This window comes from Caloenas nicobarica, chromosome 20 (genome assembly GCF_036013445.1).
Source record: "Caloenas nicobarica isolate bCalNic1 chromosome 20, bCalNic1.hap1, whole genome shotgun sequence".
NCBI classification, from domain to species: Eukaryota; Metazoa; Chordata; class Aves; order Columbiformes; family Columbidae; genus Caloenas; species Caloenas nicobarica.
In genome coordinates, this window is record NC_088264.1 from 8874343 (window position 1) to 8894109 (window position 19767).

General features: G+C 36.7%; 1 protein-coding gene across 2 annotated transcripts in view; it reads right to left on the minus strand.

Moving 5' to 3' along the window:
• Positions 1-19767, minus strand: part of KCNT2 (potassium sodium-activated channel subfamily T member 2) — a 110601-nt gene that overhangs the window by 72378 nt on the left and 18456 nt on the right. For both annotated transcript variants that reach the window (XM_065648986.1, XM_065648985.1), the window contains exons 2-8: positions 15846-15925; positions 10850-10949; positions 8690-8738; positions 6327-6386; positions 1972-2046; positions 1427-1510; positions 737-831 (exon numbers count right to left, since the gene is read on the minus strand). In XM_065648986.1, the coding sequence (XP_065505058.1) occupies positions 737-831; positions 1427-1510; positions 1972-2046; positions 6327-6386; positions 8690-8738; positions 10850-10949; positions 15846-15925 (543 nt within the window). The remainder of the gene's footprint in view (positions 1-736; positions 832-1426; positions 1511-1971; positions 2047-6326; positions 6387-8689; positions 8739-10849; positions 10950-15845; positions 15926-19767) is intronic.

Here is a 19767-nt window from a genome sequence, read left to right on the forward strand (position 1 = left end):
TAGGGCATAATATAAACATGGGGCAATCAAGTGATGTTTCCTTTGGATCTTTTCCTAGAGTCCAATAATCTGCAGCTCATGAATTCCATTAACCGAGTATATTTATATTTAATGCCCTCAATAGATTTTTGTCCATACCTCCCAAACTCCTGTAAATTAAGTTTTCAAGGTCTCGGCAGAAAAACCTTTTTCAGAGTAACACATTTTGGTTGTTTGAACCTACCGTCCACTACTTTCTGCAATCTAGATTAATAAAATCTACACTTTCTGCAATCTACATAATTAACAGCTGTTCCCTGTACTCCTCGTGGGAACCTGACTTGGTCATCAGAGAGATAAGGCTGAGATCATTCATATTTTTCTCTTGTTCCTACCGGTCAGAGGAAGGTGACCTCAGCATGAGTACTTCTGTTCATACTCTTCAAATTTGAGTGACTTTTCTGCTGAGATTGCACTCTTGGTACCTATGTAAATTTACCCTCACTCCCTTCTCCTGTGTTTTTGCATCATCTCTATTTCCTTCCTTAGAGCGAGTATGATTTCCTTTCCCATGCATGCACGTTCTATCTCCAAACCCAGCGTATGAGGACCCCAGTGGTATCAGGTGCTAGTTAACACTTTCACTGCAAGCGTATTACTGCAATGCATTATTTCCACAATGCCTGCTTTATCACCGTGTAGTAAAGGAAGAAAAGTCAATATATATAATAAAAACAAAGGAGTTTTGGCGACTTACCAAGTGAAGATAAGACACAGTAAGGTAGATATTAAAATGAGGACTTGGTTAAACATTGCAGACTGTGTGCGTTGAATGGCTCTATGAAGATCATTCTATATTAATGGAAAACAGGTGTTATTTTTGGTTTTGAATCAATAAGGCATGAACTGATTCTTTAGAGGAATTATATAGAGCTGTGATAAAATGCAGTCATTTGAATGCACTTAGAATTTGCTGATCATATAGAAGGGTGCAAAACAGCCAGCTGTGATTCTGTGATTATTCAACTAGCTCTTTGTTCATCCTGGCACAACTCTGATGCTATTGCAAGCTGCATTAAGGTCTGTCTGCTTGTGTCTAGCTTACAAATTACAGGCTGCGAGGACCGATTAAGGCACAGAAGTTGAGTTCCCTACAATTGTGTATGAATGGAAGAGTAGCAAAAAAACAGCCATTACAACTTTCCCTTACTGGCAAAGTAACAATTTATACTAATTGAGATTTCACTCGAAGTCTTTTTTTTTCCTGATTTTGATGCAGAAAGCAGCTTAGCAACGCTTGACCTTTCGTATAATCTAAATATAGATCTGGTTAGCTTCCTATTAAAGTTGGACAGTGGACTGTACTGCCAAAATCCCACTAAAGACAATGTGCTTAAAAAAAAAAAATTAGAAACTCTAAAATAGTTATTTATTTTGTCATACTTACAATCATATTCTCTAAAGCATGTTTTGCCAGCCAACAATTTAAAAACACAGGAATAAACAGGTTTCTTAGGCCTGGCCAGAAAATCTGAAAGAAAAATTAATAAATGCATTGAAAGTTTTTCTCTTCAAGCAGCAATGAAACGCTTGGGGAAAAATACTTCTTAACATGTGAGATATGGCTTTAAATAACATTTTAAATAACATTTTTTCTTTCTTTTGATAAAATAAGGACAGTCAGTTTTTAGTGCAGACATCAGAGATTCTTACACTTTAATATCTAGCTGGTTTATTTTATTGATTGTGCCGTAGTTTGAGTGAGAGGGTTTTGCTTTTCTTTGTCCCCTATCAGGGAGGAAGGGGAAAGCGATCTGTATTATTACTTCATGCAAGTAGCAAACAATATTCTTGTTGATGACAGATTTCTGTTCTCACAGGCACAAATTTGCCATCCACATAGAAGATCTAAATTTATTTCACATAAAATTAAAAGTGTTTGTGCAGCTATAAAAGCGCAACGTGTAAATGTGTTAATTCAAATATGTTTACCGTGATGATGAAAGGGACAGCATTAATTATTTCCAGGAGAAAGGGTATTCTCAGAATTTGCTCCCAGATATTTCCCTTCAAAGAACAGGAAAAAAAAAAAATCATGTTACAGTAGGGTTACATCTAGTTCTGATAAGAAATATATGTGATATTCTACTGCCACTTACGGATTCTCTCCCACTAGCTGAATTTCAGGAAGATCATTCATCTGAGATTTAAACACCTATGTCAAATGTGGATATAGAATATAGGCCACTTTGGCCTATTTTTCTTACTGTTTATCATAATGTACCTCACAGACAAAAATATATACTTTTAAATCTATATGTTTACTAGAGCAGTTCTCTGTTTCAGTATGACCATATATTTCCTTGATATGACCTAGTTAGTAAGACTATTCAAATGAAGAATTCTAATTGCATTACCTAGTCAACTCATTCTCTCAGCTAATTAAGAGCTTCATTAAATTAAGTTTGCGTTTTTTTCAGAGAATAATATGCTCCTGTTTTCTTCTATTGCATTTTTAGGTACCTTGGAATCATGCACAGACATCTTGTCTCTGCTTTTTCATTCTTCAAAAGTTAGTTTACTTTCATTTTTTACATGCACACTTACGCACAGATAAAGATGTAAGGTTCCTGTCCCAAGGAATTTATCTTTTTAATAATTCTTTTTCAGTGACTCTTCATACAAGTAACAGACTACCTTGCTGGCAAATTATTTTATCTGCAACTATTTCTACTTCTTTTTCTTAGAAGCCTCTATATCTTTAAAATCCTGCATTGCAAAGCTTTACCTTTTCACTGTGCTAGTTTTTCTTACCTTAATGCTTATCATCTATGAGTGCCTGAAAATTAGAGACGAAGTCCTAGTACAGCATAAGAGTTGCAGAGACCTATATCCGAAGGATATTCCTTGCTCAGAAGACTTTGCCATCAAATCAACTGTTCTGATTACCCCTATGCACAGGTAGTCCATATTAACGCTTATTGTGAAGGATGAGCCACTCTGTACATCCTTCTGATAGAACCTCATGGCAAAATATAAAGCAAAAGAGGAATCGAATATGTTGTATTATCCAAGGAAAAAATACCAGCTCATTTTCCCGTAATCGAGTTTTATTATGCTCTGCATGTTAGTCACAGAAGTCTCTTTATTAATTCTAATCCTGCTATTACGATATTAACTTATTAAGACGTAAGTATTAAAAATACAAATGAAAATAAGTTGGGGAAAGATAGCAGTATTCTATAGCGAGTCCTTCCTTCCTTTATCTTCTTTTATCTTTATTTTGTATTTTCTCTTTTCCAACTGTTTCGGAGAGAGAAGTAAGGAAGATAATCTAGTGTTTAATATTTGAATTGGGACTACAAGATCACAGTTCCGTATTTCTGCCACAAACACTTCATTACATTTCAGGGCTTCTTGGAAACTGGCCCTGCTTACACGATATTAGAGGCCTTCCCACATATTTCAACGGAAGTGGTACCGCACTTTTCATTTGCTTACTGATAGATACGGGACGGGAATAATACTACTTCTTTTCCACATCCGAGCAGTGATTGTGAATGATTAAATGTTGGGATGAAAATCCATACATTTAAAAAAGAAGGTATTGAAAATTCAGTGACTTACAGCTTTACAAACTCTGTATATCAAGACTCCATCGTAGGTAATGCAATAACAACGTAGCATATGTCATGGAAATATTGCGAGAATTTGCAGTCAAGCATTATATTTTCAGTTGTAATGACATAGTAATCTTTGCTGTTAAAATAATCATCAGATGTAACCACTGAAAATTAAATCAAGTTCTATAGCATATAATATCCTTTTTCTATTGGTAACTTTTCACATCTGGAAGCCGTTTGACCTATGGGGCAAGGATCATTGCCTTCCATGTAATTGTAATTTGTAGGAGTTAAGACACACTTGACTAATGTTAAACATTTCATGTGATAAGCAATCCTGTACACAGAAGTGAAATTATGAGACTGTAAGCTGAGGTTTTATCTGTAGGAATAATAAAATCAAAAGAAATTTGATTTTCCCAACTAACCCATTCTACGTTTTTACCAGTTTCTTCATTTTTAATGTTAAGAGCTTTCGTTTCTGCGTTATAGAAATGTCACATAATTTACTCGCGCAGGCAAAATGCCTGTGCAGATGTGCTCCAAGTACTTAGCGATGCCCGCAGCTCTAAGATTCTGGCTTCCACATACAAATGCATCATGTCTTCTGCAAAATTGCCTTTTGCAGTGAGAATGTACGGCACTGGCACAAGCAGCTAAGACTGCCTGTGTGCCAGTGATACAGTAGGATTGCCAGATGTCTCTGACAAGTTTCGGCAATGAAAATTTCTAACGTAGACATCTTTCAGATTTTTGGCCAACGGCAAACCCTCATGTAATGGGTTAAGATGTGAGAATGCAGATTGTAAACTATTCATTCTCAGATCCAAGCGATCAGCAGTGAAACACAGTGCTACATTCTTTGCATTCCTTCCCACATAAAAGCATTAAAAAATGAAAAATTACAGTAACCTAGTAGCATTACATACTATTATGCCCTCACTATTCTTCATGTTGAATCATTTCTCATATGTCATTAACCAAGTATTAGAAAGGCAAATTCCTTGGAGTATTCTCTCAAATGACTGTTTTATTTATTCTACAGGTTAATTGTGAAATCCTAGGAATGTCCGCACAAATGCAAACACAGTCATCTTTTTCTTGTTTCTTCCTGGCTCATCCTCTGACTTGTGCCTAAATTGTAAAAGCTTTGGAAGCGTTGGCATGAAATAAGTAATGTCGCAGATCGACATGAACCAAGTCTCCTTCGGTCATCCTGGCTGTACAGAAAGGCCTTACAGTGGGCGAAATAACAGCCGCCTTGGCTTCCTGAGACTGCCGTAAAACTGGGGTAAGTGGCTCTATCGTAACATTTCCAGATCGCAAGAGGGCAGGAGCAGAGAGAAGGAGGTGTTTGCATCAGGTGGATTGCCAAAGTGCATTTCAGTACTATCATTCTTCCTTACATTACTCTTATTCCCTCATGGAGACTGGAAATATAGCCATCATAAAATTGTCTCAACTTCTGTGACAGGTATATGCAGCAAACGAGGACAGCAGAGCTTTAAGCCCATTGCATGCTAAGAAGTAACTTCTCACGGGAGCTGACTTGCCACTATCTTTCTCAACTTCTGTACTCACTAAAATTGTTGCAGACCACAAGCCAAATGGATAGGGATAAAATTCTGCCCATTAAACTCAGGAACACTACAAATTGCGATTGCCCTTTACTGTTTTGGCACTAGATTTGTTGATCTTGGATTGTTTCTGCCTATAATCGATTTGCATTTGTAACCCACAACACCTTCTTAGTATATGCTACCAGGATTAAGAGGTAAAGTTTCAAGCCTCTTAACATTATTGGGCGCTATGGAAAACATTTATGCCATAATCACTGATAAGCACACTAAAGTACAACTCTCTAGCTTCAGTGGTGGCTCTGATAGCTACTGAACATCAGTAATTCAAAAATTTAAATTTAAAAAAACAACAAAAAAAGAATGCTCCAAGGTATTTTCATCTTCAGAAACACCTCTTTTCATATTTACTTTGATAAATGATTTTATTAATAGTACTTTTCTCCTGAAGATACTAAAAATGCAGAGTACCTAAAACTGATCAGGCTAGCACATAAAATATAATGCAGAAAAATGAATAAAAATATTGGGAAAGTATAACTTTTTAAGGAGAATACAAACACAAAAATATTCTGTATCCACATCAGACGATTTCAAGGTATTTTGAAAAGATGCTCCAAAAACATCAGAGATAGATGGATAACACAATAGGTATCCATAATTAAAAAAAAAAAAAAAAAAAAAAGAAAAAAGAGTACTGTCTTGGCCTAGTTTTTTGGTATGTAGTTTTAGAGGCCTGAAATTGAGTTATAGATACTGAATAGCTACGGCTTTGAGTTCAATGATAATATGTCTATGCTTTATGCATAGACATATAAAACCGTGCACTTAGAAAATCCATATCCAAAAATTAAGGTCACTTTTGAGAATCTGTTTTCAAATTACAATGTGTCAGTGGACAATGAAAACAATTAAAATTTCATTTCCGACTTCCACTCTCTAGATATTACTGTTTGCTCATAAATTTGGGAAACATGAGCAGGGCTGCCTGTGGCGATATGCTGTTCCGTATATGCGTGTATTTTCTCACCTTCCTGCTTGTACATCAGTGTGGGCACAAATGGGGGCACGTGAATTTTATATTGAAAAATTTAACTCAGTTAATTTTCGTGATGAACTATGCCTAAAAGTAACTAACAGTACTTACCTTGTAGCTTAGATAACTCAGCAGCAGAGTTTCAAAGAGACTTATTACAGCCACAGAAACCTTAAGTGAAGTGACAAAATATGTGTATTAATACTGACTTTGAAACAATATATGAATTAAGTATTACAATGAAAAATAAAGGCGGAAAGGCTGAGGGAGCTGGGTCTCTTTAGTTTGGAGAAGAGGAGACTGAGGGGTGACCTCATTAATGTTTATAAATATATAAAGGGTGAGCGTCACGAGGACGGAGCCAGGCTCTTCTCGATGACAACAAATGGTAAGACAAGGGGTAATGGGTGCAAACTGGAACACAGGAGGTTCCACTTAAATTTGAGAAGAAACTTCTTCTCAGTGAGGGTGACAGAACACTGGCCCAGGCTGCCCGGGGGGTTTGCGGAGTCTCCTTCTCTGCAGACATTCCAACCCGCCTGGACGCCTCCTGTGTAACCTCAGCTGGGTGTTCCTGCTCCGGCGGGGGGTTGGACTGGATGAGCTTTTGAGGTCCCTTCCGATCCCTGACATGCTGTGATTCTGTGATAAAAGATAATAAAAAGCAGCTTTTCTATGCATCCTCTGAAGCCATCTCAGGTAAAAGCATTTAGCATTAAGCTTAAATATTGTTATTTTTCTGACTAAAGCACGGGCTGTGACGTGAGTCTCATTGCTCTTTTCCAAGATTAACACCACAGAGAGCCTGCAGGGTGGCCTTTCCGTAGTTTTTAGAGAGCTCCATACGTGGTCTGCCAGACTGTTTCTCGGGTTTCAGTTATCTGTTCCTAAAAGGTACCAAGATCTTTCCACAAGACAGAGAGAGAGAGAGAAGGAAGAAGCTGTAAATAATGGAAGCTAGTCGGCTTTACTCTTCCGTAAAGATGCTATTGTGGAATGCTGTGTGGAATGCTGTGTGGAAAAACAAACATTTTTCCTGCAAGCAGCAAAAAATGATACAGATGAATCATTATGATTTCTATATTTCAATGCGACCGAGCTCAACTTATCAGCTTTCACTTACATTATATGTAGCTAGTGTAAGTATTATGTAATCTAAAAATATTTAAATACAAAATAATAATAAATGTACTTAAAAATTTATATACATTAAATAACCACAAATCTTACTTAAATCCTTTGCATACCAAATATTTGTATTTTAATGTATATTGTGGTAATAGTCTATCAAGAAGATGTACAAAAGCAGTTGGAGTCTTAAGTCAAACAAGCCTCTGGATTTCTAATTTTAAACTAATGCTCATTACTGCTGAAAACTCAGAAGAATGTGCTATTTGCACTCACAATATCTTTATCTAGAATTAAAAAAATGCTACAAATTGGAAAATTATTAAAATACGCATTCAAAATACGATATCAGTTTCTCCAAATAAGTATTACTGTTTTAAATAAACTTAGGTTGTATCTCAAATAAAAATAAGTCTTTGTTTGCAACTATCTTGCATATCCTACTGTGAATGCATGTATTTATATACATGCATACACATACATATAAATTCCTATGTTTATAAAATAAATTTACTAGAATAAGACTGTAAGCAAAAGTAAATAAATTTCTCAGTATTTTTAATTAAATTGAATACAGTAATCTGAATGTCTAGGTCAAAATTTATTCAAACAGTGCATACTTTATGCAAGGAATTGAAAGGTGGTGTCTCCAAGGGATTCTTCCCTTACTACATAGTGGCACAAACCATTGTAATGGCATGGCATGAGGCATGGTGCAAGAATATAATGGTATAACCGTTCCGGAAGCCTAAGGAATTCTTAGTAGACAAACATCATATTTTACAGGGAGAATTCCCACAGCACTGTCCATGAGTAAAAAAGATGTTCCTAAAATGAGCAGGCTCTGGGCCACTGAGCACTGAACCACACACTTCAAAAGATATTCCAAACCCCACAAAGCACTGACGTAGTGGCATCTTTTGTGACCTTCTCCTCTAAACATGTAGCTTTCTATGTTGTGAAGTAACTTTAGCTTTCTAGTTCATTTAACAAGAAAGCCCATGAAGCATGTCAAAAGCTAATCTTAAGCAATTATGAAAGGTAAGCTCATCATTAGAGCAAATAGTGACTCAACAGAGCTTGATAATTCCAGGAGAAAAACCTATCTAATTCTAAAATACTTAGATACGAGCTTCAATACTTTATAAATATATTTTAAAGCCATATAAATTTGAAGCAGTTCGCTCAGATCAGCTTATCTTTATGCTTTTGTTGTACTTACTCATGTAGATTTCTTTGTTAACTTCAACTTTTCCAAGTTTCCTTCAGCTTCACTAAAACGCTCTAAGTCCATATTGTCTACCGTTATTAAATGGAAATAGTTAAAATGGCCATTTGCATATTACCTGTAATCCCCATAAAGGCAAGCTTCGATTCACCCAAATAATAGGAGACCTGTTCATTACAATAAGAAAAAAAAAGTAAAACAGTCAAAATCTGGTTACCGTTTCGAACAAAATCAAGAGAAAAAAAATTGTACGTGTGAATGGAAATTAGAGAAGCCTTATTTTTTAGAAACATTCCCCGTAATAAACATTTTACATCAGTAGTTATCTACCGAGTACCGAACATTGCGTGTATTTCTAATCCAGAGCCAACCATTGAGTTCCCATGGGAGTAATCCAACACCCAGTGACACCAAAATCTTTCAATGGATTCAGTGGTGCTAGCTAATCCCCTACGATTCCAGAAAGAAAAGATCAATCTGCACAGATGCAGAGCAATACTATTTATGGCGGAAAAAAGAAACCTGACAATTCTTTTGTGTGAACTTTTTGCTGTCTAGATGATGATATAAATGGTATCTAACTCACAGGGGCTGACATCTTGGAAGAATCTCGTATTGTCTTAGTATTTACTAAACACAATGGTAACAGACACTTGATACAGTACCACTGGAATCTGGCATACTCAATGGTACAATAGTTTACCGTTAGTAATTTACCGCTAGTCATAATTATTTTTTAAATAAGGACATCCGTTTTCTTTCAGCAAGGTATAAAAGCTGACGGAATTCGGACCTTACGAGAGCATCCAATCCAGCAGTTCACTTATGCAATCAGAGAAACAATTTAAATACTAAAGGTAGTTTGGAATATTCAGGACCGCAGAGGTTATTGCTTGACAGTTATGGAAACATCACCATTATATGTCGAAATGTCACCATTCCAGATGGAAATGGATTTGTCTTCCTGTTTCCCTCCCTTCCCCAGTATTACGTGGACTTCTGGTTTGCCTTTTTAAATTAGGAACTCACCAATCAATTGTTCCAGGTGTGTAGTTCTGCTTGGAACAACTCCAGTTTAACTCCTTACTGATATTTGTCATCCCATCCGTGCAAAGTCCATTTTCATTGGCAAATGTATATGGGAACATGATCAAAAAAACATACGGGAGGAAAGGGATGGATATTAGTCACGTTATTAAGTGTTCTGTAAAATGCATGCAATAGTTTGAAATTCTAGGCAATGGATATAGATATTTTAATAAGTAAAATAACTTTTAGAAAGTAGTTCTGTATGTGTTATGTATCTGTAGGTAAAGGACTATGAAGCATTTCAGGTTACATTTTTTAAAGATTTATTTTCAAACATGTTCCAATTTAAAAACAAAAGAACTGCAATTATACCGTAGCTGTAAATTTTGAAGTCCTTGAGTCGCCGCGGTACTATGTCCAAATTTCTAAGGATGGATTTTTCCCTTATCCATCACCGCTAAAGTTTTTGCAAAATCTGTACTGCTTGTTTCCTCCCTACACATTTCCTCTCCTTGAAGAGACACTTTCTAAGACACATGTGGAGTCAGGAAATAGTTTTTGCAGTTCTTGTTTTTCCAGGGAGACTTTTTTCTGGCCCTTTTTCAGATGTTCTAATTTCTTACAAAAGATTTCCACCAAAATAGAAAAATCTCAAATGCATCTTCTGTACTTCCCATTCACACATCATTCTCTCGTGCACTGCTGAGTAAAGCTAATGTACTTTTGGTCTCCCTTCTAAGTGTTTAGAGAAAGCAGAGGGCTAGAAAATCGTCATCAATGTCGTCTGCATGAAGGGTCAGTTTCACGTATTTGTCTGTTTGTTTCTGGGGTTTTAAGTAAAATTATTTAAGTAAAATCCTGAAAGTATTGTTGCATAAACTGGCAACCAGATATTTTCAATTTTATTTTTATAAAGATAAACATTAAAATGATAAATAAAAATGTTATGTAAAAATACAACTGCAAATATAAGTTCGCACAACCATATCTGATGCACAGTTTCTGAGAAAATAGCCGGGATGATTTTAGCAGTAAAATTAAAAAATAATATTGTTGTTTGAGATCCTATTTCCATTCACAAGGTAAGAGTAGCTTTATAATTCTTTCAAAATACCTGTAAGACATAAAAGCAAATCCCTGTTCACAGAATATCAAAGATTTATAAATTAAATGCGTTTATTGCTTAGAAGTTAAACAATGTTTTGAGAGCGGAAATAACAAACCAAACCAACCAACCAAAACACATTACCATCCAAGTCCTTGTTTAGGATCATCTAGGAGCACACGAATTATGTATAAGAAACAGCTCAGTAGCTTGAGAGAAAAATTGAATAATCTTATTCTCAGACCTATTTTAAAAAGAAAAGAAAATACAAAAAAAAATTTAGGTTCTTCTCCATTTCAACCACTTTTAAAGTAAAACTAAAAGGAACTAGAATAGCCGTGCCGCGACAGACCAACGGTCAATCTAGCCGGCCACTTGTCCCTGATACAGGCAAGTAGCATATCATACAGAAGAACTGTAAGAATAAGCCTCTCAGATACACATATTAATATCTGAAAGTCTTCGTGCAGTAGCTCCTCATACAGAATATATTAATACTATCTCAACTTATAAAATATTAAACTGTAGTCACTTAATGTTGAAGTTGTGTAATTATGCATCCAAGGATCAGGATATACGAAAGTCATGCTGAATGCACAACTGAACCGAATCGACAACTTCTACGGACCACGTAAATATTGAAATGTTCTAGCCGAAAGGCTATATCACAAATGCCATCACAAAATATCACAGTATTTCCCACAAACATAGGTCTACTGCACAAAGACAAGATTCCTTCGAAGAGATCCACATGGACGCTAGCTTCTACCACACGGGAAATTTATTTCAGTGCTAATTGGAGCCGTTTTCTCCTACAGGGGAACTTAGCTATATTTTAATCAGATTTTGCAGTCATGAAAGGATTAGAGTTTAAATTCGCAGTCCTGTTCTTAAATTCAATAGTCTTTAAATTTTGCCAGTGTAAATATTTTTACCTATTTCTCGGTTGTAAGTTTTCATTCGCTAATGAAGTTAAAACTGTCGGTTCACTACGGTTAAGTGAGGGGAGGTCACTTTAAGCATTATCTTTTCAGTCTTGTGAACTGGGAGTCTAGGTCTCTATATCTGAACACTTCAGTCCAAAGCAGAATACCATTGACTGAGTCTTACACAGATGTGACTTCATTTGCACCTAGTCATAGTAAAGATGGTATCATTTATCATTGTGTTGCCAACATGTTAGCAGGTGTGCTCAACTCAGTGTAATTACTTCTGTGGTTTAAGAACTACAGCTTCATTATGCATACCCAATTCTGTGAGTATACGTTCCCTTTTAAAGAAAGAATCATAACTATCTTATCGTAATATTACGTACTTTTTGACTTCACTCAGTCGTAAGTTCAAAATGAACGCCTTAGAGAGAAAACTAATAAATCACCTTTTGTATCTACTCGTTTCCTTCCCACTAAAACACGATCTACAGCAAACATAGAAAATAGATTCTTAAATATTCTGCCATACAATTGCTAAAAGAAATCTTAAGGTTTCTTACGCGACACTGCTTACCGCTTTTAACTATGAAGTTGCTGTTGTCACGTTAGAACTGGATGGACTTTTACAGCATCTTGTCATCTGTAAACTAGGGGTTAAAATCCTGTGGTCCTGACCATAAGTACCACCACAGCTGTTATCAGCAATTAGGTTTGTGAACGTTAACCTAATGATTCTTGCTGTCCAATCAAGAGTACTTTAGCCACAGATTATTTATTCCTCAACACGAGTGAAGAGGTTGAAGCAGCAAATGGATTGAGAGGCTGTAAAAGGTAGGTAAGTGTGCTGTTGTGCTATTATTTGACTAGGAGGAACCCCTGTACTTTTCTTGGACAATGCTATGGGGTTTTTTCTTGCAGTCGTTTAGCGACTGTTGCTGAAGAAAACATGAATTGTCTGTACTAACCCTTTTGTGGAATTCTGCTGGGGTATGAATGGTTGCCATAACAACTAGGCTATTAAGCGAGAAGAGCAGGTCATGTTTAAAACAAACAAACAAAAAATAATCCTAAATAAAAAAGTCTACTGGGATTTCTTTTCCTGAACGATTTTGTGTTGTCTAACTTTCTTAGGTAACTGCAAAAGTCTGTTGTTTGTTTCTTCTGGTTTTTAGTTCTTTAAATGTTAATCTTGGTGTGAAACACTCCTGCATTGATAATGGCCTCGTTTCTAATCATCGTTTGAAATTATACGTTGGTTTAAATGCCAAGAGAAAGTGGTGCTACTCTTAACTCTCAGATATCAGTCCTGAAATATCTAGAACCACTCACGTATTCAAATCTTTAAGTTCCATAGCTCTATTCCAGGCTGTGCCTAAAAGTGCTTCAGGTTCCGGGTATCTCCACAGGAATGTTTGTTTCCCACAGAATATAAGGCAGGGTTTTCACACCAGACATGCTTTCGTCTAAGGGTTCTCATTAGCATAGATATAGAGTGCATATCGTGGACCGGGTTACATATAAAGCAAGGCAACAGGATACCTCTTGTACCGTATGTGATTGGGTCACTTATTACAATATAAATAAGGAAGAAAAGACTTCAGGTCTATCCTGTTTCAGAAGGTCTCAGTTCTGTATGCTTCAGCCTTTAGAAATAGGATGCGCTGTCAGATAGTCTCATTTAGTCTCATTCTGGCTAAAGCTTTAATAATTAATGTAGGACTACCAAGTGAGTATATTCTATGGTCGAAATCCTCTGTAGCCTGATAGCTGGTGCTGTCACCTCTGAGTGAGAAGAAATGCATTTATTCCACTGTCATGAAGATCTAGGATTTCAAATATGGGAAGGGAGGGGACAGTCACTAGAGAAGGCATTTAAAATAGTGTTAATTTATTACTATGTTACAAAGAAAACATTTCATATTTCGGTTTGCTGGCTGATTATTTTTGTCTTCTATTTTACATGCTGTCAGTGGATCAACATGGTGTGCCTGACTTAAATTTCTTTTTTTCCATTCACAGCTAGATTGTTCAAGTAGCAGGGCCATTTGCACAGAGTATCTCTGTTTTGACACTGGTGCCTGAAACTTGTATTCAGTTATATCAATCGTACGCTGCTATCCAGTTATGTTATCCAGTTTAATGAGATTGTAATTTCACTCTGTCCATGTAACCGTGGTGTTATATCCTTTGTCTTATTTAAAAGAATAAATTGATAGTAACAGTTCAACATGTTTGTTTTGTGAAAAAATTACAATGTTAGTGTTTCCTTCTCAGTTTGAACACGTATTTGCTATTTTTCGTAGGTGTTTTTAAGTACAGAGTAACACGTTACGCTTCATTGGTATTGACTCTGACTTTCATTTTCATTATAAATTCTTGATGTTTCCCTTGTAAGCATTTTTAGATATTAAACCTCTGATTTAAAGAGCTGATCTAAATCAAAATGAGAGTGACAGAGACAGCAGCTGAAGATTTCACTATCGCCTTCCGTTGTTCTCTTCTCCTAAGTCTCTAACTTATTTTGAGGAATTTTTTTAGCAAAATCATCTCAGTAGCAGCTGGCTTTAAGAGCTAGATCAAAATATACCGTTAATAATTTATGTCCTGGTGACGGTTATCTTTTATTCCCTCTCCACTGAATTGAAACTTCACTTATTTTTTCCTTTGAGACTTATTTTAGGCTGTGGTAATGCAGTCTGCGAGCTTGGCAAGTACAAGCAAGACATACCGATATGTCGTCGTCGTCTTCCTTTTTTTTTTTTTTTTTTTGGCAGGGGAGTGGGCACGCTGGCTGACGCATTTGTAAAATGCTTTTCTTGTATTGGTTGACCTTGATTAGACATTTACTTGCAGAAGATTGAGTGGAAGCTAGGTTGACAGATGAAGGCTTGTTTTATCAGTTTATAGAAATACTTTCAGAACCAGAATAATGAATGAACCGGTTGATATTTCATGCTACCGGTCTGTGCGTGATTTAGATCAGACTAGTAATCTGTAGAAAATCCATATGAATTCTAGAGTTGATTGCTCTGGTCGACAAAAACCACATGATCTTTCACCCTGTGTTAAATTCACTTGCAAAGTTTTAAGGACTAGCAAAAACTGTTTGGACGTGTATAGTTTGATTTAGCTGCACGATCTGAAAATTTGCTGATACTACTGACAATTATTTTCTCGATAGCCATCACATCTTCAGTATGTGAAGGAAAGTTTTCGGTGCTCTCACTGAACACTAAGATCTAAAGGGTAATTTCTGTATTTATCGGTTCCCTGATAGCTCTGGGCAACAGAATCTTCCCATTTCAAAAAAAAAAAGTTATTTCTTTCCTCCTAACTGTCCTTTCCTAGACACAAAGCCATGGAACCATCTTAACTGTATTACAAAGCCCAAAATGTATTCTTTCTGTTCTAAAGGGTTTATGTATTAAGGTATTGTAACTTTAGTTCTTTACGAGTGTAGGGCAAATGGAGGTAAATTCAATCCTGCTATACAGAGGAGAACTGAGGTCAGTTATTGCTCTTCTCAGCTGTGAAATCCACTGATAATATGCAATGCTTCAATCCCCTTGGGCTTGCTACATGGATGTAGATAAAGAGATTACTATCTTAGCTCCTCCACATTATTCTCTTCTATGATGGTCTATAAATTTAAGTGTATATGTCAATAAAGATAGTGTCAAATCAGACTAAAGACTAGGCATACATTTCTGAGGTACCGTACTCAGGAGAAAGAGGTATGTCCGTCCCCCCCGTTAGTTTCATTTCCAATTTTTTTTTTTTTTTTAATACAGATCGAGTTTGAAATTTATCTAGGAATACTTAACAAAAGAGAATACTTCAAAAAGCTAGGTACTTCTGCAGCTTTTTTCCTCCAGCATCTTAGAGGCTCTTTGCTTTCCTAGACATAAAGTCATGACTTGTCGATTACCATTGCAACGTCAGATCCATACAAATTAGTCAACTTGAGCACGAAAGAGAAATAAAATCATGCCACTAAGTACATGATCCTACAAAATAAGTACATTGTCTTTAAGTTTAAATAATACTTTCTGAATTTCTTTTGGATATTATGTAAAACTGACTCCTCTACTGGGTAAAATTTTAGCTCAGAACAAAACTAATGATAACTTTTTTGTTGCCTTCAATGGAACCGAATTCTACTCAAAGTATCACAATTACGCTTGACAGAAATTAATCCGATTGCTTACTTGATCTTTGGTTTTTGATGAAGAAGAGCTTTAGTCTCTCTTTAAATGTATTTTCATTCATATAGAATTCAACTTGCACCCTGAAATATAAAAGGAAGTATTAGAATTGGATATGAAAGGTAATAGATTATTTTTTCAAAATTATTTGTTCCCCGAATCATCTGTTCTTTATGTATAACTGGAGGAACACGTAGAGGGTGTTCGGCCAAAAGCTCACTTGGATTTGTATGACTGATGTTTAAAGATTAAAAAACAAAACAAAAAAACAATCAAACAAAACCTTATTTAGTTCGTCCCCTTTACACGCGGAATCGTTTTCATACTACTTGGACACTCTACGCTGCAGAATCAGAAGCATCTATGGCTTGGGTATTTTCATTGGAAAACTGTTCTCATATCTGCATCTTTGTATCGAAGATTTCCTTGATTTCAGGTTAAACCTTCCCTCTCAGTTTAATTGCCTTCCTGTAACATTGACGTTTTAATGATTCTTCTGTTTTCTGTCTTGTTCGTATCTCTCTTAAGCATTTATGTCCCAGTTAACTGTCCACTTGTTTGTGTTCACCTTTAATCAAATGCTCATTCATCAAACGAACCACCCCCTCTGAAGTTCGTTTTTGTCACAATGGAATACTGAGACCCAAAAGCAAAATTATATTGCAATCATACAATACCATACAGAAAATAACTCCCCTTCCTGATTATATTAAAGCAACAGTAACATCCTTTTTTTTTTCCTCCCCTGCCCCCAAATTTGCCAGGATGCATTTCATGTTTCTGTCCCTCTATTCAGTCCGAGTACAACTCATGCAATAGTTCTACAGACCAGAAGAGACATTGCAGGGGCTGGCAAGGGGAAAAGAATGTGTATATTCGTTGTATAGAAAAACTTAGACCACTCCAGAGTTGTGGAGCTGGACTGCTTGCTGTAGGATGAGTGCAGCGCTTCCACTGAAGTCTCTGCTCTACCCAACTGACTGGATCTCCCTTGCCTATCCCATTTCTCCTCCAACAAGGAATTGCTTCACCTCAGCACAATTTCCGTGCCTTCTTGAGAAGTCAATTCTCAGTTTGAGAACTGTTCTATTATCCTGTGACATCACAAGTGAGATACTTCCTTACTTCTCGCTTTCTCTGTACACCATCGTGTGTTGCAAAATTGCACGTCCTTTTTCTGTTCAGAGGAATACTTGACCTTTGAGTATTTCTTTTCGGCAGTCTTTCTTTCATCAAATGACTGTACTTCAATTACTCGTTCTTAAATGTAGTCATGTTTTTCCAGCAGGATCCTGACTTTAGTTTTCCCTTTCTTGCATGTGTAGCCTTTGCTGAAACAATTTTTGTATAATCTATGTTATCTATATAATCTACGTTTTCTATAGTTTCTCTCTTCCCTTCAAATACTTGCGTAGTAACATACGTATACTTATGGAATCGGAAGATTATTTAGTTACGGGCCCCAAAACGGATGGCATCTTAGGTCATATGACTTTTTCATGCTTGCTTACTTATTACCAGAAATTGAGGCGCATCGCTTTGTAGGACAGGGCCAGCACATCATAAGAAGTCTCTCTCTGGCTCCCTTAGTGAGGTCACTTAATTTTAGCTAATCACTTAGCTTTGGTGTGGTTTACTGTACTGTTCGATCCTTGTAGAATGGAGAATCGCACTGCTTCCTATTTGGAGGAACCAAAACCATAACCTTATTTTTAAGAATCTGTATTGTCACTAAGCTCTATAACTAACAGAATTTTGAATTTATTTCTGTGCAATGACACATTCGACACAGCAGTAGTAGCAATCTCTGCCCTGGACCAGCTTTTCTGCCCTATCTGCTTTACCCTTTCTGCGGTAAGATCTTTAAGCCATTGGAGTTAAAGAGAAAGAACCCACCTGCCCTCTGCTTTTTAAACTAAGAGTACCTGCAACTGCCTATTTCAGAGAGCTTGGGCCCAGAGGCGTGTCCTAGAAACTGACACCAAACTCGAGGAAATGCCCATCGGGTGAAAAGCAACTTGTTTCTGGGTTTCTGTTGAGCTTAAACATAGACTAAGTGTTGTGCTATTCAAGACTGTGGGAGTCATTGCCATTAACGTAAGGGCAATTTAGACAGTTGGTAACCTTAAGGCAAGGAAAGGAAGCACGTCTAGGGGTTAAGTAGTAGGTAAACAGGTTTCTGGGGGCCTGAGCTCCGCTTCAGTTCTTTTCTGCACATTTCCCAAGATACTTACTGTCATTACTGCGGTGACAGTTTTAGCAAGAAACACTTCCCTTGATTTGGCAGCTGCCACAAGCTAAGTGTATACACCTAGTCTTCAAGGACATTTTTCAGTAGATAAACAAAGTGCCATAAGCTATTGAAGTAAGGGATGTTATTTAAAAGGAGCACAGTATCAGTGATCGTTTTACACATTTTAAACTAATCTCAGATTTTGCAGTAAGAAAATTACAGTAGTCACTTATCACGAAAGAACAACACGTTAACGGTAAGCCGTGATTTAATGATAATGAGGAAAGAGGATGTGGGAGCTAATCACCCTCCTATCACTACCATTACGCATTGCTCTGATAGCCTTCTAACAGCTGTCTACTTCTCTTTCCTTAGCAACCTGTGCTCACACCAGACTGGGATTCCACAGTGAAGCAGTTTCCATGGCAAAATGGATTACGAGTGCTGCTAACGCCACTTCTGTGGCTCAACTCCTCCTTCCCCTGACTTCTTATAAATGTAAGTAAAAACTATATCGGCCTTCTACCTTTTCAGGAAATACATTATCGTCTCTCTATAATTATGTATCTTTCCTCATACTCTGGCTACCAGACAGAGAATATTTCACTTGGTTTCTTAAGGGTTACTATTTACTAAGTAAAGCTAAGAATGAATGGCTGAGGGAGCCACCGGCATGGGTAAGGACAGAAACTTCCAGGTACTGAAACCTTTGATGTATTCTTTTAACAATTAAAATTTTACCTCAAGTATTTGCTCTGTTCTGTCTTTTTCCAACTATGAAGCGTAACCTAGAAAAGGAGTCTCTCAGGAACACAAATAAATTCTGGTCCTTGCTTGCAATATTAAGATCATCCAGGAGTAGTGAAGGGTTTGAACAAGCTTTTTCTGGACTTCATTAAGTATGAGCTAGTAAGGACGTTTTGAGTGAGTGAAATTCACTGCCACATCCTTCCCTAGAACTTGATTATTCTGTTGCGGGAAAAATACTACTCGGAATTTGATTCCAGGCAAATAGTTTGGATGAAGTGGCACACATGCAATACAAGGCGATACTGTATGTGTAGGCAGATCATCCGGCCTATGGAATAGCTTAGGTTTTGTTCTATATTTCTAGTGTAAGTAATTTAAAAGCGTAGTTTTTAAAAAAATTGTGCTTCGCGTTTTATCTTCCTGTAAAAGACGGTCGTAGTTCTGTTTACCCTGACCAAAAGAAAATCAAGCTGAAGGATTAAAACGCTGTTCCTTGAGGATGGTTACTGGGACAGAAACGTTTGATGAACGTTAAGATTTTGTGTGTGCAGTCAGTTAATCGCTTCTGACTTTTTCTGCGTATGTGGTAGGCATTGAATACTCCATGCTGCTTTCAGAAGTCAAAGAACAGATCTCATGCTTTACTGCCTCTTCCTTCAGTTTCATTGAAAATGCACAAATACGTAGCTGACGTACGTGTGGCAAAAACGACTGAGGTTATATGATTCTCTTAAAAACATCACGTGAAGGTTATCAAGCCACAGATCTGTCTAGAGGAAGGCTGTGTTACATTTACTGCTGGAACCTCGTCTATTTATTTTTCCCTTCAGTCGTTCTTTCATCTTCATGTTTGCTGTCTTAAAATGTTCTCTCTAAAAGTGCCTCTCCAGTATCAGTCTTTTGTATGTCTTCAGGATTAGGGGTAGTTCAGCACCCTGAGTT